General features: G+C 35.9%; 1 protein-coding gene across 2 annotated transcripts in view; it reads right to left on the bottom strand.

Annotated features, from left to right (window-relative positions):
• The window catches only part of CSTF3 (cleavage stimulation factor subunit 3), a 49,408-nt gene that overhangs the window by 20,232 nt on the left and 6,872 nt on the right, over positions 1-22,304 (bottom strand). For both annotated transcript variants that reach the window (XM_051620594.1, XM_051620593.1), the window contains exons 2-3: positions 20,335-20,436; positions 20,110-20,205 (exon numbers count right to left, since the gene is read on the bottom strand). In XM_051620594.1, the coding sequence (XP_051476554.1) occupies positions 20,110-20,205; positions 20,335-20,436 (198 nt within the window). The remainder of the gene's footprint in view (positions 1-20,109; positions 20,206-20,334; positions 20,437-22,304) is intronic.

Raw genomic sequence — 22,304 nt, forward strand, 5'->3', positions numbered from 1 at the left:
ATTGCACATCACTCTTTTTAGCAGACTTATTAAAACACTTATGTATCATATAAGATTATGCAAAGCAAGTTATTTTCTTAATCTAAAGACTTAGACTACTTGTAGTTGTCTGGAAACACACAACACGAACCTAGAAAGTTTGCTTGTTTTATTTAAACCTTTCAGTGTTTCTTGGTTTTGACCAAACTCCTAAGGAAGGAAGGTCAGCACATGGTTCTCAAGCACCTGTATAGCTTTTTCTGCCATGACTCTCATTTCCTTCTTCTGGGCCTCATCTGTTTCTCTATCTCAATGCCCTCTCCTTTTTCAATGGTTATCTTCCAAGGGAAAAAAAAATATTTTTCTCAATAATAAAAATAATGTTGCCTTATCCATTGCCCCCAGCTCTCTCCCTGGTGAGGCAGATCCTCTCCCATCCCCACTGCCCCCATGCTGGTCTCCAACATTTTTTGGAGCTTTTTTCCAAAGAGAAACTCTATGCACCACTGGCAGACTGCACCAGTTGATGAGACAGGCTGGGAGAGGAAAAACACCACAGCAGCACCAGCATTAACTTCCTAAGGATTTAGTTCACAGTGACTGGTACTTTTAGAACTACTATTTCCTAAAATCTGGTTTCATTACAAATACTATAATGTATGCAATATCTTTAATTTTTAAAAAAAAACCACATACACAACATATGTTTCAGAGTACAAAATTACCACCAGAGCATACATACATGTATTTGAAAGTACTGAGTTTATTAACTGAAGGCAGTTCACCGCTCAAGACCTAAAATCATTCATGCAGCTACATGACTAGATCTCAGGTGATTAAAAAGTTGACATTTAAAAAAAAAAAAATCAGACTACACAAAATTTATCATCACTGAATCCATCTGTGTTGACCATTAGCTTTTTTTTTTTTTTAAACATCTTGATTCTTAGGGTAATCTAATCAAACACTGACACTCAATCCCAGCAGGATGTAATTTGGGTCTCTACTTGTATAGAGAGATGTATCTAACTGTAGGTGTAATAAAACACATTCACATTTCTCTACCTATTTCCAAACTCTGGGTTGGGGCTGGCTGGAGATATGGTTACACTTTGTTTGCAGAATAAATACTCCTTGAACCTTAGCAGTTCAGACTTCTCAGACTGCCTCAAAGAAGTGCAATCTGTGAAAGGCTGAAGAGAGCAGAGTGTGCTAATTCATCCCTCTGCCTGCAGCACGTTCACCCTTTTTGGTATTTGCTGAGGTTTCCCATCAGCAACTAATTGTGTGAACACTTAACATGACCAACTCATTTTCCTACAGATCAAATACCAGAAATTACCTTTGCAAATAACAAACCAAGCTCTGCTCAAGGGCATGAAATGCAAGACTAGCATTGCACTCACATGTGGTCATTAACCCAAGAAGGCTGAATTGTAACTGCCTAGGTAACTGGATGTAAAAACTGTAACTGCTGAAAAAAGCACGTATTTCACATGTGCAAGATATTCCAAGGCTTAACTAATGAAATCCTTGATTTAAAAACATTAGCATATAATTGCAGATGTTATTTCTGTAAGATAAAATTTTACTACAATTTGTACCAGATAAGAATTGAACTATTTGGTATTTCTGCAGCTTTCATTCCAACTTTTAATATCCCTTGTGAAAATATAGCTTTATCATGCTATTAGCAAAGGCTGCAAGGAATAGATACTCTTAAGTACACTGAATATGGGAAAAACTCATTTTCTCAAAATTTAGTAAGATGATATTCTAAGTATTTTCATTCACTATGGTGTAATTTTTCACATTCACATGGTTATGTGTCTCAATTTCAAAGTCTGTCATACAATGGGATTTGAAAAGTTCCTTAAAATTATTCTGAATTAAATACCTGCAACTACTATTACATGTATTATTTCTAGAGCTTCCACAACCATGGCATTTCATAAAAAATTCATCATAAGTTGAAAAACAATCTCCTTACAGAATGCAGCCACAGCTGCCCTGTAGAGAGCTACCATGTAAAATAAAATTAAAAAAAAGCTAATTTCACAGTCTGCTTTCTGATCACAACCATCTTTTAGGTTTCTCAGTTGTTTCCTGATTAACTAAGCAGTTATCCGTACTATCTTGTACACTTACATTTGCATTTATATTTAGATATACTTTGAATTTGCTCACAGTATGTAAGAATAAATCAACTTTTCAGTAAGACTATTGTTTAAGCTAATGAACAGGACCTGTAACTCTGCAACCCAATTACCAGTTCATAAACTACATTAAGAAGTATGACACCAGGCAGTGGGCAGCTAGTGAAAATGTTAGCTTTCTGCAGCAAAATTCTGGGCCATGTCACCATTTTCTGTTAGAGATGGAAAAAATACAAAGAGCCAAAGGCAGCTCTGCCTACAGGAAACGTGATCATTAGTACATGACAGGCAGCATTTTTCATAAGGAGCCAAGCTGCAATGGGAGACTGGGACAGAACAGTGGCAGAGCTGGAAACAGCTGCTGCATGAATAGCCAGTAATATGTAAGGTTGCTCCTCACTCTCTAACTTCTTGAAAATTGCCATTACTGTCTCATGATCCCAAGCTTTTTACAGCCTTCAGGAACAATTAATCAAAATACATTAGGTTAACATACTCTACCATCCTTTTTCCTCTCAGAGGCAGCAGCCTGGAGATCTCTCTACATGAACATCTCCACCATCTGACTAGTTGTTAAAAAAAAGAGATGACTGAAGAGTTGAAAATACTATTTCCAAAAATGTGAGTATAAAACTAGATTTATCTGGAAGTTTGTGAAAGAGAAGAACCCAGCTTCTCCTGCCCAGGAGTGGTGAGGGAGCAGATGCCAGCAGGAGTCTTTTCAGGAAAGAGTGCAAGTGAAGAAATGCTACTCTGAAGACAGAGTAACATATACCCCAGCTGAAGTGGAATAAAAGAATTCTTAATTTAAAAAATGGCATAAACAAGTAATTACCAATGAAAAAAGTATCTGTCTCCAAGCGGAGATGTCTTTTTGTTTAATCTATTAGACAAAAGAACCCAATACTTTTAATTTTCAGATGCATCAGGACAGAAATTAATCAAGAAGAATACATTAATATAATATCCTTAGGTGTTAGCAAACTGTATTCTGGAAGTGCAGTAATACAAGGATGGAGAGCCTGGACAACCTTGCTAAACAAAAGAGTAAAGTGATTGATGTAGAAATAAATAAAGATTAAAACATTGCAGTGAAGAAACTTAGTTTTGCTACTAATATAGTTTAGAATACTAAAGAACCACTCCACCTAGTTCCTAAGTATCTACACCAGTGTAAAGGAGAATTAGGACTTCATTAAGAAACAGATCCGAGACAGAGTTACTAAAAAATAATTATTCTGCTTTAATTTACACTTAGTGCAATTTGAATTCATTTCCACGTCCAGACAAATCTTTAGGACTAGCATCTGCCTCTTCTCCCTTCCAGAAAATGTTGGCCTTTCAGTCCTGCAGTGAGGACTTCATTCACACTTCACAAAGCAAGCATCAATTTCAGGCACCACAATCAAGAGACTAGCCAAAGGATGAACAAAGAAATATTTCTTTATAGGTAGCCTTAAAAAGTTCTGTGACATTTTGTTACTTCACCACTGTATGGATCTGACCTTTTAAAATTGCCTCATTGTTGGGAGTGAAGTAGAGAGCTGCTGCATCTCTATTATTTGTTTACTGGCAAGTACTGCCTCAGTCAACTGAGCTGACTGTTCTTTGCTGTGCTGGGGAAAGCCCACATTTATACAGCCCATATAAAGCAGCAGCACTGCTAGCTTTTCTTCTTGAGTTTCATTTCCTCAAACTCTTCTGTGCAAATCATTACGTTTCCCCTATGAATGTTTTAAGATAACTGTCCCCAGCAGCATTTGGTATCAGGTATATAATCAATAGCTAAGCCTTCCCCCACAAATCACTTTTCATATTTGGGCTCTTAGTGTTAAGCAGCTCTTACATGCCAATAAGCACCTTCTGCTTGTGGTCATATCATGTTTAGTAGATCACAAGTATTTCCTGATTAGAGAAACACCAGCCTACATTAACACTAGTCACTTTCAAAGATTTTTTCAATATAAATTTTATCCCCGTATTATCTTTTACTCACTTTTTGCATCTAACAGCTTCATTCCGAGATCCCGAATCTTACCCACCAATTTCACCTGAACTGCACAATCTGCGTTTTAAAATGTGCCTGTAAACCTCCAGCAGCCTATTGACATGCGGGTCTGACTAAAAGCACCGAGATCTCCTACCTAACATCAGGAAGATGTCTTTCACACTGCTTGCCCAGGACTATTCAAGAAAACAAGAGCTTGTCTTATTTATTTAGATCTTGCCACACACAAGCATATTTTCTGTAACAGCATCCAGCTTTATGCTTGTAAGGGAGAAGTACGAGCTACCTATTTTTCCAAATAATGGGGGACAATCCAGTGCTCTTTCCTTCTTTGGTATTTACTGTGCTTTAGTGTACAACACATCTTTATCTGGGGTACCCATTCTTTAGTATCTCCTCCAAGTCTGGAAAATCATTACCTTTATCTAGGCAGTTTGCCCATTATAAAATTTAAAGTAATATTGGCTATTCAGTAATTTACAAATGCTAGCCATCCTTTTTTTTTGCCACTCCTTTCTAGCCAGATTCAACCTCATACCTAGATTCTCAATTTGTCTGCAAATCTCATTTTAATAAAAAGTCTATTTTAAACATGCCCCGTGGCTTGTAATTTCCTCTTCCTTTTCACACTCACTTGAAGCCACAGCAGAAACCATCACCTCATGTTCACACTTGTGCAAACTACCTTGCTTCCTTCCAGATTTAGGCATTTTTGCTCTTGCTACCAACTATAGTTCACTTCTGTTTCTCAGTGTCTTTTCTATTTTAGAGAAGCAGTAATTTTAAAAAGTGTTTTGAGATGGCCAACATAAACAGATTACTGATATCTTTTGTGATTATTAGAAGACATGCTATCTCACAAAGAAGCAGTGCTTTTGCAACTAGAATCAATTTTATATTGGTTTAAGTCCCCAAGGAACAAATTTATAGGAGTCAAAAGCATACACAGTGCCCATGGATTGGAAGATAATCTGTTAATGTGACAAAATGCAAGGAGATAAAGACTTGCTGTCTTATTTATTGGCCAGATCACTGAAGGAAAAAAGTTAAATTAAGAAGGAAGCTTAAAGCAAGATATTTGGCCCATCTCATTGGGCTAGAGATCCCCAGTTGGTAAACTCTGACAAATTACACCAGTTGTCCACCTCAACAGCATACCACAAGTCTCGCAGCAGAGGCAATGGAATTGGACACATGCACTCCTGTAATGCTTTTTTCCAGCTAATTTAGTATGATAATAGGCTCCAGTATCTTACAAAAGGCTGCCAAACTGAGAAGCATACACTGCAGTCTGTCATCACCACTAGTAAGGCACTAACCCTATAACCCAAGTTAAAAACTCCTTGCAATAATAAGGCCTAAAAAACAAGGCAGGGATCAGAACACTGCAAGAGACCTCCTATCATAATGGGGTATGTTAGGTATCACTACCTAGAACAAAAAAAGCCAATTGTTTCATTACACAGGTCATGCACCTTAAAATGTTCTAAGATCTAAATTAAGACCCTTAATTTAAAATCTTCTAGTTGCTTTATTTTCTTTTCACTTTTTTCAGAAAGAAGTGTCCATTACAGTAACATGCTACTCATAAAAAAAAAAAATATATATATATATATTCTCCTTTGATTTTGATATCCTCAAAATGTCTCAGAGAAAGTAAGAAAACAAGATTTCTAAGAAAGTGATTATTTTCTATGTAATTTTAGATATAGCTGGGGAAAATGGGACATTTTAGGGGGCATTAAGTTCCCCATTAGGTTTGCAATTTAATGACTTCTCACTACATTTGCCTACAGTTTTGATATATTCTTTTCAAATATGTTTTCATCAAAAAGGAGAAAAGGATAAGTTTGATAGCTATAACTGTTTCACACTGTGAATCATATGAGCACTTTTTTTTTGTAGAATAAAGTTATCAAATAACAGTACTTTCTGTATGGAAGGTTTAAAGAATTCTCCAATAATTCAGCAAGATTATACATTAATAATACACCCAAACAAGCTCAAATTTCAGAGAGATCTTACATTTTAAAGGGATCCTTGAACATCTATTTAAAAAAGAGAATCAACAAATCTAGAAGGCAGCAATGGTCTCTTAAACTTCTTCCACACTGACTTAGCAAAAAGGGCTAATAGTGCAAATGAAGAAATCACAAGACTAAGAAATTCTGGCCTTTTGAGTGGAGAAATTCATTCAGAGATCATGCATTAATTTCTTCTATTTTGTAGAGTGGACCTGGTCTAATCAAAGCCCTCTCCAAAACAAAGCCAAACAAGCAATTTTCCTAAGGAACATGCGTTACTCAAGAGTAAAAAACAGTACTAGAAAATGTAATTATGTCATACAGCACAATCTTCTGTTACAATATTAGCACAATACTAGCTTGGCCTGTCAGCAGAAGACAACTTGTTCTTAATGTTTAGTCTCCATGGCTTGAATGTAAAAGGCATTTTTCCAATAATTTGCTGTAGAAAGGGCTTGAAGAATGGTTCTCAATCCCATTAGAAGGGTCTCAAGTCTCCAAAGGTGCCCAGGTGCCCTCATGTTGACCACAGAAGACAGTTGTCTCATCACAAGAAAACAAGAATCAGCCATCTAGAAGTTCACAGAGGAGAACAATTCTCTGTCACTGTGTCCCAGCATCAGTTTGCGCTTGACAGGATATAAACTGCGTCACAAAATAAACCTTCTTAAGCTCAAACCACGTGCACTGGAACTGCCATGTTACAAAAATCATCTTAGAAGGAAGGGATGCGGGTCTTGGCTTTGCCATTGATTTCCTATGGAATCATGAAGCAACATTTATTTTTTCTAAACTAGGAAAGCAACCTGCCTCAGAGATGTAAGATTAACCTAAACACTGTGCTGGTTTTGCTCTACAGCAACGGGATCCTGCAGCTGAACTGCACAATCTGTGTTTTAAATACAGGCAGCTGCCCTAATAAGAAATCCAGCATGTCAGAAATAAAGAAAACTGTCTACCGTTTCCTATCTGAGTGCATACTCTTAATCATAGCTACTGAAAAGTCACATCTATGATGTTAAAAAAACTATTTTAAAAGTCGATTGTAGAATTAAACTGCCAGATTTCTGTCTTCTGGCAATGAAGAGGAAAAAATCCACTATAAAAGCAGCATTTAGTAATAGTACATTAAAAAACCGACCTAGTCTTCATAAAACAGGATAGAGAAAAATGGGCGTAGAGTTACTTTTAAATCTGTATCAGTTTATACTACTGCTTAGATAACTTACTAAGCTACGTTACATTTGAATCATTAGCTACATACAGATGCACTGAAACTGGAAAATAAAAATACAGCTTCCATATCCCCGTGCTTCAGAAATTGAAACGACTTCGGTGACACTTCTCCTGGAAGCAGAGGGTGATTAGCTCTTCGCTGCCCTTAATTCTACAGGTCAACTCAAAATAACTCACACCTCATGAAAGTTCGGTTTGTGGGTTTATTTTGGTTTTTTAAACACTCCATACAATTAAATCTGTAAGATTAAAACCTCCTTTAAGTCAGCTGTACTTATCCTTAAGAAAAAAAGATTTTTAAAGACAACTGTCTTTACAAATTCATTATGTTTTGGAAATTTATCAGTGTCAGATTAGCAGAGAGAAGTGCTGCTTTGATTTCAGATTTCAATATAAAAAAAGTCATGTGCTAACATTCATTGCACATGCAGCTAGGTAGGTGCATTTACAGGTTGTTTCACATGTCATGAGATGAAATGCAAAAGCAGGTCATAAAAGCAGTACAGAAACTCACAGCCTATGTAGCCTAGGAGAAGACAGATGGAATACAACTGACAACCCAAATTCCTACCACCTCTCCCCATCTCAATACATAAATATCAGAAGTTAGGGTCAAGTATTTAAGCTAAAGACTTCGGAGTCAAGAAAGGCACAGGTAAAGCCCTAGACTTGCCAAAGAAAGGTCAGCCTTGATCCATAAGCTAGAAGAAAACCCCTTGCTTACTGACCAGAAAAAGAATTGCTGCTTTTATGTACAGCTGTACAGAACAAATATATAGCTGGTAGCTCTGTCGTCCTTGTTAGAGAGAGCACTTGAAATAATTCTTTCCCTTTCAGTAAAGCATTGTTTGATACCAATCTTGTAATTTCCTTGTTGCTTTTCGCAGTGAAAAATGAGTTTGATTCTACACCCTGACACCAACAAGTGGTGTCCCTGTAGAATTAGGCATCTTCCTGGGAACTGCTGTTTGAGTAGTAGAGATCCCCCTTAGTTTGGTAATTCTTCCTCTTACCCCTCAAACTGAGCATTTAGTAGCATTTCTGCTGTAATTGATGATTCAAAAACCCCAAAGTTCTAAAACTTTGTTTAAAAATAGCTTATGCAGTAGATGGACAGCAGATAAATATTTGATTTGGACTGTGAGGACATTAATTTAGCTGCTGGATCGACAGATGCATTGTTATGTAGACAAAGACTGGACAGAAAAACACAAAATACTTCCAGATGGCTTTTGCATTAATGAATGTTGCAAAATGTCTGCCAGCTTCCAGCTCTGCATTAAAAGTAGTATGCAGGCTCCCAAGTGACTTCTTGCATTGTAACTTGCACAAAAGCACACAGATCTCAGAAATACTAGGGTAGTTCTCTTTTCTTACATTTGGCTGCTTTAAGCTAGGATGCCAAGAGCACTAGTTGGTCTCATGTAAAGATACCAAGCACACAGTGTCAAACCACTATCTGTAAAAGCAACATGTAATACAGTAGCTTTACTATCTCTGGCATAAAATATTTGGTTACACATGAAACAAAGAACTGTAACTTAACATAATGTAAACTACCTAAATGGAGAAGATGCAGCACACAGCAAGGGAGACAGGGTTTTCAAGAAAAGGTGTTAATTTCTCCACATTCAAACTGTAGCTCAGAGTTGGAAGATGACTATGCTTGACATGTTTTTGTTGTAAGTCATCACAGCGACACAGCATTCATAAAAGCAGAGTATGAAGATTTAGCAACATGGTGAAGCATCACTACAGACCCTCTGTGAACCACTGATCAGCCAGTACCTGAGCAGAGAATTGTCCTGGAATACAGATCATAGCAGAAAACTGCTCACACAGGTGAAAAACACAAAGGTCTAGACAGTTTTTAGCAACTCTGCCAGCATGGGAGAGAGGCAAAACACAGATAATAAAACAGAGTTCAAGGAGTTACCTCAACTCAACAGCTGGTCAAGATTCTTATGTCTTGGAGGCACAAAAGTACACTCTAAGAGCAATGAAAAATGTTTTGACTACAAAGCTTTTGCAGAAATGACAGACTACTCCAAGTCTGTCATGCAGACTAATGAAAACACCTCATCAGTGCACTGTCTTCATTCAATTCAGACCAAAGATCAACCAGAATTATCAAACTTCAGCAAAATGACAAATAAATATGTAACATCTAGCTTTCATTTGTAAATAGGTGACAATTCTTTCTCAAAGTAATTTTTTTTAATAGCTAAGACTAGTTGCAAGAACAGCAGAAACTTCTGTGGCATTATGAAGAGAAACTTACCTCCATCTGCTTAGTGCCAGAAAAATATTTCTGCCAAATTATAGCCTGTCAGCTAATTTTAAAATTCCATAGTACTTCCCTTTTAATACTCTTCTTTAACACACACAAAAAAGCATGTGGGATATCATGTTTAAATACCAATCAAATTGTCTTTAGAAAAAGAAAAAAGCCCCTAAATTATGTAGTTGTTCAGTCATATAATATATGGAGAGATTAAAATTTTATCCTTTAACAGTAAATTGTACAGTCAGTTTCATGCTCAGGCTTACCAGAACTGAGGTTTTATCAAGGGCAAATACCATAGAATATTCTGATGCCTGAAACAACTACTTACACTGCCCATTCTGCTAAAGTATTACTAGGCAGAATTTCTCTTGACATGGATTTCTGAATAAGATCTCCCTGAGGAATGCTAGATAGCAGGTGACAATATTGGGCAAGGAACATGTACTTACCAGGGCAGCAATTCCATTTTTAGGGACTGGGGTAGGGCTAGGGACACTGTTCTGTATTAAACATTTTAGCTTGCCTCCACAGTATATTTTCAGATAACTTGCAACCAAAAACTCATGCATTTGGGACTACTTCAGAATGCATTTCTATAAAGAAAACCTTAAATAAGGATGTCAGGGGCACCTATTTGTCCTTTTTAAGATTCATCCCGGACTGACCAGTCCATCTGAAACTTCACATTCTTACAAATGAACTGTACTTTCAGTTATTTTTTATATCATGATCAGTCATCATTACCATGGAGTAAGCATTTCTAGCACAATTTTACAACTGGACAGAATTTACAATTCTCAAAGCCAGTCAGTCAGTAACAGAACGATGAAATTGCCCTAGTGAAATTAAAACTGCTGGACTAATGCTCTTGCTGTAAGGCTTGCCATTCTAATTTAGTATGAAGCAAATGTTTCTCTATGCATGAACTTGTCAGCATTATCACGTTATTGAGGCAGACTTTCAAAGCATATTGGCTGTCCCAAAACTATTAATTACTGCAGTGTCTATGGAAAATCTGGTGAGAGAGGTCCATTGACATAGCTGAGGGGAAGAAAGCTGCAAGCTTAATTTCCACCAGCAAGATGTGTTACAAAAACCATTTTATGTAAACTTGCTCACTGTCACATATCTTCAATGTATATGAATTGCATGATAATAAAAAGTGCTTAACACCTTTAAGAAGACGAAAGCCTACACGTATTAAATTACCACCATTCTATTCTCCACAGCAGTAACACCAATGAGCAGGCTTCCTGTACCTCAAGCTCCTGCATGATACAATGAAATTACAATTTTATTTTCTAAGTATCTGTGATACAGTACAAAAGAGTAAACCGATAGATTAAGATACATCAAATTTCAGGGAAAGTTCAAATCAAACTCAATTCAGATCTGATCCTACAACATAATGTATATAATAGGCTTCTGAATGTGTTAATGTACTTTAAAACTGCAATACCATTACAATTCTACCAGCAGCCCAGCAGTTGCATAAGCAAAATTAAGATATTAAAAGCACCAGATTTCTTCTGCAGTAATTAGGATGTAAAAAGGTGTCCTGGTTTGAGCCAGCATGAAGCCAGGTTTGTCTTGGGATTAGCTTTTGATTATTTCTTTAAACAAAATCAGGAACTTCACAGAATGGTGGAAAAAAGTTACCAATATTATTTAAGTACTAGAGCAATCTGTCTGCCCTGTCTCTGCTTTTGATGGACAGGAAGAAATGGATAAGGCAGGCCAATGCTGGGTTCAAGATACCAAAAGCAGAGCAGGAAATCTATAGCCTTATTTTCCCCCATCATTTACACACTGTATTGTCATGTTTTTGCTAACTGAAGCTGTATATAGAATATAAAAATTTCCATTGCTGTTGTAAATATATTCCACTTCAACACTATGCACTAAGTTATGAGTAGGTTTAAAGTTAAGTAATCTAAGTAAATTATCTGTTGACAGTTTGCACTGATATACACTCAGATTTCTATTTAATTATTTTAAAATTAATTATGCTTTTTGACATTATTATATTAATGTGTATATACACATCAATGAACATGCATACATATACTTAAGAGAGATTCCTGAGGAATCCCCAGGTATGGAAACTATAGTATGTTTTCATTTAAGCATAAAAAGGAAAATTATCAAAATTTTGTCAGTGAATTTTAAATACTGCATATGCTTGTTGCTTTACCTTCCTTTTTAACTTTTGATATACCAAGTAGGCTTTTTTTACTTCTGATCCATCACTTGCTTCAGAAATATATGTGTGTAGATATTGGGGAACGAGCCCTTAACAAAAGCTGCAGGGATGCAGAATTTGACAGTTCAAATGTAATGTTTCCTCCCCTTCATATATCCTGAAAGCAGATTTGAGATTACAAGTATTAAAGTAGGACAAGTCACCGCACAGTTAAAATTCTCATTTGAAACTATTATGAAAATATGCTAAACCAGCTCCTAAATTAAGAGAGAAATTAACTGGAAGTTGTACCAGCACCTGTACATACACCCATAAAATGCCAACCATAGCCAACAGTGTTATACATTATTACACATGCCTGGAGAAATAAGAGAGATGTAGGATGGGGGGCAGAGAAAGACCCTTGCAAGTTTTTGTTCTTTGACAAAACATCTTCCCCTTTCCTAAGGAAAATAAAACAAAGACCCAGCTGCAACAGTCGCCCTTTCTACTATTTGAAGATTAAAAACATTCTTAGTTTCGTGTATAAGTGTAGTTTCACTGAGCACAATGAAGTTAGCTCACATGCTAACTTCATCATGTCTCTTTTCTCTAGACAGCACATAAGCAACCTCCTGCCTGCCACCTCATTTTTGTAAATCTAGCCATTTTCATCTGAAAGGCTTATTTTCATTTGATTAAGTAGTAAAGATGGTGTTTAAAAATCTATGCTTCCAGGAGAAATTGTATCTGAAGGAAAATTTTTGCTTTGCTGCAGTCTGGATATAGAAAATACAAAATCAAACAACTTGGCATCATTTTGCAAGCTTTTTTTCTAGTCCAAATGCATGACTTGCAAAGTATTTTTTAAAACACATCTGATATTCATTCTCACATAAGTCAATACAGAAGTATTAGAGTATTCATAGTAAAGTGCTTGTTCTGCTAGAGTCAGGAGTTAACACTTCAGAGTGTGCAGTCATTTTCTCTTTCCAGTTTCACACACTGGTTTTTATTCTCTATTTCATGCTCTAATGCAAACCATGGGGAACTGGAATGAGTAAGTCACACTCATTAGAAAGTCCATGTCTCACACAGTCATACTGAAGGAACCAAATAAGGAAAGACAGTTAACCCTCCACCACACTACTGAACTTTTCAAATGAGTTGATTCAGAGGAAGAGCATGAATTAATGATAAAGCGTATAAAATTGAGATACATGCAGAAGCTCCCTAACTGTTTTGCTGAGACAGTGAGCGTAAAAGTATGAGTAAAATTACCAAGCTTCCTCAGCATACCAGCAATTCTAACTCTCCTTTTGGAAAAACTTGAAGCTGTCAGACATCTGAAAGTTTTTAGCCCAGCAGTCAGTCTGTAAGACCTTTGGCGACAGGATCTGCTAATGGATCAGCAACATGTGCTCACTGGAACTTGTCAAGAATAACATGGACCCTGTCCCATGGTATAGTACAATCTGCTTCTATGGAAACACACCCAGAGCCAGGCAAAATGTTTACACTTCAGAACAGATGTGAGTTCTGTTAAACAGTCTTGTCTCAAGATGCAATCATATTCCATCCTATAGCAGTATTACTGAAAACCGTCCATAAACTAAATGTAAAAAGAACATCTTTCTGTTTACAATGCCTGCCCTTAAACTGAAACATTTCTAATGCCACAGGAACCTGGAAATGCTCCTATGCTTCCAGTCTAGGAACACTTACCACTACCACATTAGTTAAATCCCAATACAGATCAGATTCCAGTCACTGTGAGGTTTTCTCATGTGTAGTTAACTGCACGTATACAACATGCCACAAAATAGTGAATGCCATCTGTGCAACGGTAGTTATGCACCAATGCATGTAACTTCCTCTCATTTTTTGTTTTATGCAAGAAAGGGAATATATCAAAGCTTGCTGTGCTAGGTACACAACACTTCACTGCAGAAGTAAAAAATTGTTATCAGATGTAGAACACCTAACACATTTGAGCCATCAGTGAGAAAAATTGTACCCCAGTGAGGGGAAAAAAACCCAATGCACACTGTTAAATGAGAACATTTGTACTAAGAGGACACAAGAGTGCCAGAATGAATCACTTGCCTTCACAGAAGTCTCTAGCTAAGAGAAGCCACTGTGTTTCATCACAGCAGTGACTCAAAGCCTTTTCAGAGTCTGCAGACACCCTGCAGCAAATAAAGTCAAGCATTGTTTTATGAATAGCACTAACAGATTAAAGCTTTAAGAGAAAGTGTTCTTTCAGCCATAAGGCTTCTCAAAAACTGAATAAAGAACATCAGGTAGCTCAACCAGCTGGCATCTGGAAGAGATGTAGAAATGGATGAGAAATTATCATTTTTGTTCCCTCACCCGTGCAGATGAAGATAACCTATCTGTAACTACTAACAGGGTACACAAGAAAACTCTATTTTTACTTCTGGTTCTTTCAGGTTCAGACATGACAAAGTAGCTCAAGTTTGTGCCTCACCTACCACCCATTCTCCCACCCAAAACATCAACACAAGAATCAGTAAATGACTTCAGCAACAGAAAGCACACAGTAAGAACATTTTTCACTGTCCTAATTACATTTGAAAGTGAGACTTCAAGTGTTGTGAACAAGAGTTTTATCTAACTAACACTTCTAATAGGGATGTTTCCATCACCCCACACGGAAAGAATACAACAGAACAGGAAGCAGTTCATGTTTATTAATGTGAAAACATCAACACACTACTGAAGAGGGTTCATAGTAATTTCTTCATTAGACATAACTTCCACTTTAAAAACTAAAATTCCTAACACTTTCCATTATATTTAGGATCAAATAAAGGTAACAGAATTATAAAGACACCCACTATAGTGTTGTTCTATGTATCTTCTGAAACTACAAATGTCAATTCTGGGCATAACTTTCTGGTATTTTACAACTTGTAGGACCATGGCAACTATGCAAGATGTACATGCCTGTATTTACATATTGAATAGAAAAGACAGGAAAGAAGTTGCATTCACTTTCTAGTGCAAGTCTACAATAACCACACAGACAGAACAACATTTATTAACAGAAACGGAACAAGTCCACACATGAGTAAGAAAAGGTCATAAATAATACAGTTGTAAAAAAGATTTATAATTTCAGACTGAGGTAGTCAAGAATGCGCAGTGTCTGTACAGAGCACTTGTACAGCAGTTCCTCAAAAGCAGAAATTTACTATGAGAAAAGCAGTAGACTAGTAGGGTGGGCATGGATTATAATGGGTATGTCTTCCATTAAGAAATTAACAAAGATCAACTAGTGATATATGTAGTATTTCCAGTTGAAAGTACCACTAAACAGAATCTCAGCCAAGAAGTCTATTCTACTTTGACTTCTGACCACCCCAACAGCCTGACAGAAGTCAGCTCCCATTTTTGCCCAAGCAGACTAATTTTGGTGTTATGTAGAATTTTTTTCTGAACTCAGAACCAAACTAAAGTAAAACAGGGGAAGAAAATGTTTTGAAGAAACACAAACATTTTAAACAAGAACAATAATTTTTCTAAATGGTTTTATTTACATTTTTCATATACAAGTATATTAAATGATACATTCTGACTAGTGTCCACACCAGTGTGAGTTACACGTATTAAAGATACTGATGTACTGCATATGATGAAATGCAAAACAATCAACCCTAAGCTTTAGTCCCACTCTCTGCTGCAGCATCTGCTTTGTTACTGAGACATCTAAAATTCAAAGTGATCATATCCAATAGAAGTTATCTGAACCAATGTATCTAGATTCACCTCTTTAGAACAAGCAGTAACACAGAAGTCTTACTTGCAAAATTTGCAAGATGAAAAATACATACACAGCCAAACATTTCACACACATGTTCCTAGCTTTGTATTTATTGTTTCTGGACTTGAGGTATTTGTCACAAGTGTCTTGTGCTTATAGTTTTTAATCTTTAATTATGGCAATCTGTCAGCCCCTACTAACATCAGTTCAAAGTGGCTGGGAGATGATGCAATATACTCAACAACAAAAAAGGAAAAAAGGTGTGGAGTGAACGGTCCTGAAACATTCAGGTCAACTACAGACTGAAGTTTCCACTTAGAGCAACTAGAACTAGAAATTCTTTTGATCATTAGGGAACATGTTGTAAATCCATGAACACACTTTAATGAACGTATTTAAGATTTTCAGCCTCGTGATTTCTCAAAGGAAACTAGCAGAGAAAAAGGTGACAACTTCAAATGCTTGCCTTAGAACTGCTGAAATATTTAAAACACTGGTAAAGTAAAAGTTCTTTCAAGTGTATGAGAAGCATTATCAAGTCTTTCTGTATCTAAAAGATGGTTCAAACAGTCAAAGAGACAAAGGAAATAGTAATAAGACAGCTGGGCCTACACGGTCATAGGGTGTATTACATCAGAATTTATTATTACATTTCTGTAGCACCTTTCAGCCAGATGCCAACACTTTAATCACTAACGTGAGCCTCACAACAACCCTGTGAGGTAGGTAGGTATCTGTTTCAATAATGGCAAAACAGGTTAAATAACTTACCGAAGGAGACACAGCGAATCAGCAGAGCAGGCTAGAATCCAGATCATGTGATCTATGAATTTAACGTTATGGCAACATGTGGGACTGAGACTTAGAAGCTCCTTTTTAAAACTGTGAAAGAGGCACTGACATGTGAATTGATTCACGTTTTCTGGAAGTATATTTTTACAGGAAAGGTATCAAGAGGAAAATGTGCTTTAAGCAACCAGAGAAAACAAGAGTGAGCGCGAAGAGTGGCATTATTGTCCTACTTCCTACATTTTAGTAGTAGATGCAGAATAGCATGTTAGCTATTTTACTTGCTAAAATATGTATAAAAATAGATTACATAGCTCATCAAATTCAGTAGACTAAACTCTGTTCTCACAAATCTTAAGCATTCAAATGCTATGACCCAAACACTGAGCTGGGAGTTGTCTGATCCAATTATTTGATCTATTATTCACATGTCCTGCAACTGCTCCTTTGAATGTCAGAAGAAAAAAGAGCCAGTGTGAGAATCAAAATTTTTTGATCAAACTTTAATAGCAGAATTCCCATTAACAAACTGTCAAAGCATGCTCTTCTCAGTTAATCTCCATGTTCTACTGACTACCAAATCAGTCATAATAGAGAGACCAGGGCATATAAAATTGGTGCTTGGCACATAAAATGGAAGCATGAAGTGTTCAGTTACTTCAACACAGTCAGTATTAAGTTCCAAGAACTACTTTACACTACATCCCAGTAAGGACCAAAGTCACACACAAAAAGAAAAACAGAGTCCATGAGCTGAACAAACCCTGTCATAAAAACAAAAGGTAATCACAGCAGTAAGACCTATGCTTAGAAGTTTTAGATTACAAAATGAACCGGCATATGAAAAGAAGCAGTTTTTGTTCATGTAGATCATAAACAGTGATTTCTACTTGAAGATCGGGTGACTAAAAAGAACACATTCCTCAAGTCAGGCAAAGGGAAATGTAAAGATTTCTAAGAATTTTATAAAGATTTCAGCTGTTAAAGGGCTAATTCCTTTTTCATTAGGCCATGATCATATCCCCACCCTAGCTCATCTTCCAATAATAGACCACCACTATGTAATGACACTCAGCTGAGATGTACATCATTTAGAGGACAAAATTCCCTAGTGAAAGCAACTAGTGAAACCAACTCCACTTTCCTCTCCTTTTCTGTCTTTGTGATGCAAAGAGGAAATGTTACCATATTGAAGAAGAAAGTGACAATGCTTGTTTTGACATCAGGGAAAATGCAGCTTACAGATTTAACAATTTTCAGATTTAAATGCTGAGGCAGTGAAAGTGAATCAAAAGCAATGCTAAACAAAGATATACCACAGGTTTACTTTCCCAGCTCAAGGCTGCAAAGATCTAGACTTCTGAACTATCCGAGATAAATTTTGTAGCAGAAGACTAGTAAGATTTCCAAGGAGAAAAGCTTTTGGGAAATACCTTCCCTCTATTCCTCATCCATTTTAAGGTAGAAATAAAAAGCTTCATAATAATAAAAAAATAAAATAAGCTTCAAAATAATCCCTCTATCTCAGGTAGCCTTCAAAAACTAGTTGAAGTCTTAATTTATATTAAACTACACTTAACAGAACATTTGAGAAAGCATTTCATATTTAATTTACTCACAGATAGGACTTTATAAATTATATGCAACTTAGAACAACACTGACAACAGTGCCTAATTGTGTGAATTTATGTGTTTTTAGAGAGGAATTTGGAAATAGTTATTTCAGCATATTGCTATCAATGGTTACATAGACTAAAAAATAGCAGAGATATGCATGTTGCTTTTTGGTTAAATTGGTCACTATGTGAGTTTTGAGAGACATTACTGGAACTAGAAAAGAAAAGCTGAAAATTAAATTAGGATTTTAAAAATTTCATTTAAAAATGAAAGATAAATCTCTAAAAAGTAACCTCTTATATTTCTTTTCAAGTGTAACCTCTACCAGAACCCTACTGTTCATGTTTTTCCATTGTTTTGACTAACAGAATAATACATTAATTTCTCTTATATTTGAAGTGTAGTTATAAGGCAAACACACACACACAGACACACAAGCTAGTGATCTTTCTGCCAATTCCTTCCTTGTCTGCTTTACCTCGTGTTGCCTCGTTACCATACCTGTTGCGTAGAAGCTGATCTTCCTTCCTTGAAGAAGCAGGTAAAAACTTACACTCTAGACTGTTTAAAGCTTTGCTACTGTTAATGTTTCTAAATACTACTAGACTATAAAACAGCTAAAAGGTGTCGATTAAGGGTAGCAATGTCTGTCAATCAATCTCTGAATGTGGTTCAAGACAAGAAACTTTACACTGTTAGTAGCATTTTCTGCTGAAAGACCTGTAATGTAGTGCAGGCCTTCTGAGGTGGTCTTACTTGACTTTAAATTTGAGGCATGGGAAAGATAAAGATCTTAAGCACAGAAAACAGATAACATAATGATCAAAATAGGTAAGATTCTAAAGGCTAGATCTGTAGCAAACATTGCAGGGTACAAGAGGCTAAGGGATTTCCCTGCAGGATCCCACAAGGAAAAATACACATCTGTATGTGTTAGTGCTTTTCATCTCCCAATTATGTCCAATCACCAACATTCCAACTACTATTACAAACTACTGAAAACAAAATAGTGAAAATTATATGTACTTAGGTAATAACAAATTTAGGTTGCACTGTTTTACACTATAACATCTTACCATAAACTGCAATATAAAAAAAAACTATTAAGATTCCCATAATCTCTATTTAATAATCTTTAAAATATACTGCCAGAATACATTTGGATATGTAAATTCATATAAAATAAGGTAATTATTCAATGTAGTTTTGCCACTCAGATTACTGCCTAGCAATTTTCACATAAAATGGAAAAGAATTGCCTATCTCATTTCCCATGCATTTCCCATCTGCAGAACACAGGTCCCCACCCCTGTAGTTCAGCACGTAGAGTATCTGTCTCTTAAGAAAAATGTGCAGCTAGAAGATGCTCACAAAAAGCATCTGTATTAATGTTCAATATTAGCTACAAAAAATTAACACAATTAAATCCAATTATACAGTGCATTTCATGGCATGGCACTGAAGACCAGTTAAATGCTCAATGCAATTAGTGGGAAATCTTATAAAGTTATGTAAACACTTGAAATTTTGTTGGGATTTTTAGAAGCTAATGAGTTGTGCTAATCCATCTCCCCAGCATTTTCATTCCAGAAACCAGCTTCCATCCCACACCCTCCCTGAAAACACTGTTCACAGGAACACTCAATTCCCTAAGACACCAAAAAAATTAAAGGACTCAAACACTCACAGGAAGTCATTCAAGTTAGTTTGTATGTATAAATAAACCAAAATGTCCTCTAAGTAAGTGACACGGGAGGCAATAAATTGACACGACAAGTAAATAAAAGGCTTAAGCACTCCAATACCATTGAAACAGTTTTAATGTTGTTGCAACTCCATAATGCAACAATCATCAACTCATAAAAGACCCAATACTTTAGAATTCATTTTAATCACCCTTTACCTATTTTACAAAATAAAGGCAAGGCATATTTTAAATCCCCCTTTCTCCGGATACTATGTGCCTATCTTATTTATGCTTATTAAAATGTAAACTTAAACTCCTATTAAATGTTATATAAGAAAAAAATGTAAAAATATTAACCTCTGCTTCAATGTACAGTTTCCAGAATCTGCCAGAACTGGGGAACTGGGCAACAAGGCGTTCATAGGTCTTCCGTGCTTTGTCTATAGGTTGATTCTAAAAATTGAAAATCAAAATAGCATTTACAGTATTATGATTTATGGAAATGATTATGCTGATTTTACTCCAGAACCAAATAGTGTGAGTGGACCATAGATAAGGAAATGTAATCCTATGTCACTAAACCTGTGCCTCTCGAATGAGAATGCTCCAAGCGTCAAGGTCATATGGATTTTCTTCTAGTTTCTTTTCAGCTTTCTTCACTTTTTCTGGAACATATTCAGCAGCCTAGAAAAATGAAGAAGAGGACATAAGAGATCACAAATAGAGTTTGAAAAGTTCTGCTTCAGCTACAAAGTGAAGCTAATGACAACATTCTGACAATGTAACACTCCAGATCTCAGGTTTTATGCCAGAGTTACTAAATTGTAATTTTATCTGGAAAACAAGTTGTCCCAATAAGATAATGCACTCTTACCACAACTTCCTACATATTTGGTGATCCAGCAAAAGGCTAGACTATACTGACTATACATTTCTAAAACACTAGAATAAATTTGAGTTTGCCAGAAAACTTATTGCACCATGAATTTTAAACAGTTCAACCAACCTGAAACTTTTAAGATGCAAACAAGTATATTCAGACTGATTTTTCTGTTACAGACCTCAACCAAACAAGCTCAGGTTACTGCACAAGTTATTCTGTAGATGCAGGAAAGTATTTTGTATGACAAGTTACAGATTTATCAAGAAAACTGAGAGATGACAACACTAGCAGCAACACATACACATTATCCTAGCACAATTTTGTTAACTTTCTGACATGTCACTGACTGCATTCTTACAGTTGCCTTCCTGTAGCTTTGGCACTAACTACCTTAAATTAGTTGTTATTATTATAGTATAGGTTTAAGAGTTATTTTAAAGACTTGTGGAGATACCTTACTTTATGATATCCAGAAATTTTTTACTAGACTTCACACTGTTAGCACTAAGTAGATTAAAAAAATTATAATCTCAATCACATGCAGACAAGCCTTAAAATACATACTTGTTAAAACCCTAAATCATATGAAGTTTTTTATTAAGCATGAAACATTGTTATGATCTGCACAACAAACAGCTTATTTACTAACTTTCCAAACCTGATGTTAGCAGTCCTAAAATCACACAATCAAGCAAACTTTTACATTTGTGAGATGCAGTGATAATAAACTGTAAATTATTACTACAAGACCTTTCTTGTGAAATCTTACAAGTCAGCTGCACAATTACTGTTACAATGTAAGACTCTTTATAGTGCAGTGTGACTGATTTACTATAAGAAAATTCTAAAAAAGCCCCATCAACTGCTAGAAGATTAATTCAAAGAAATAACTGTAGTTCTTCATATTGGATCTAGGTCAGCACATAGCTCTGAAGTTGCAAAAGACAGTAAGGACAGAGACAACTGATACTCGTATCAAAGGTGCTATCACACACTTAGAAAAGGTAATTAGACACCACAGAGGTACAACTTCTAAAAAAATTAACAAGCCTCACTATGGCACACCTCTCTTGAGAGAGAGATATCCCAAGCATACATATCTAAGGATTTTACTGGAAAACTACTTATAGTGGCATTATACAGAGATAAGCTGCCAGTGAAGTATTGTACAAAACAGTAACTTAAAAAAAAGAAAAACTGGGACTAGCAAATGCAGTAAGCCTGAGTTATTTAGGAACATCAGCTTTATTTTCAGGAGTGCCCTAGTGTCCTGCCCCTTTGCTTTTGTTAACCCCTGCAAATGCACTACTCAGTTCATTATGTTACACACTGCACTTCTACTTGATAACTTAAAAAAACTACCGTATTTTCTAATATTTTCAGCACTACCAGTTTTCGTGTAAGACTTACTAGCAGCATATAATTCAAGGCATAAGCCTGAAAAGATTTCAAACTAAATATACTTATGTAATGGACAAATGATGAAAAATAAACAGGAGGGGCTTTTTAGCAGACTAAAGAATTATTTTTTTCTTCAGTTTTCAAGTGATTTGTGATGTTAATAAATTGCTCAGTGAAAAACAGTATAGCTTGGAAAGCAAGTCTCAAGTCCCAAAGCAAACTAGATTATAAAACTGTGTTATTAAAAAATCAAATTAAAAATTAGTAT

This window comes from Apus apus, chromosome 5 (genome assembly GCF_020740795.1).
Source record: "Apus apus isolate bApuApu2 chromosome 5, bApuApu2.pri.cur, whole genome shotgun sequence".
NCBI classification, from domain to species: domain Eukaryota; kingdom Metazoa; phylum Chordata; class Aves; order Apodiformes; family Apodidae; genus Apus; species Apus apus.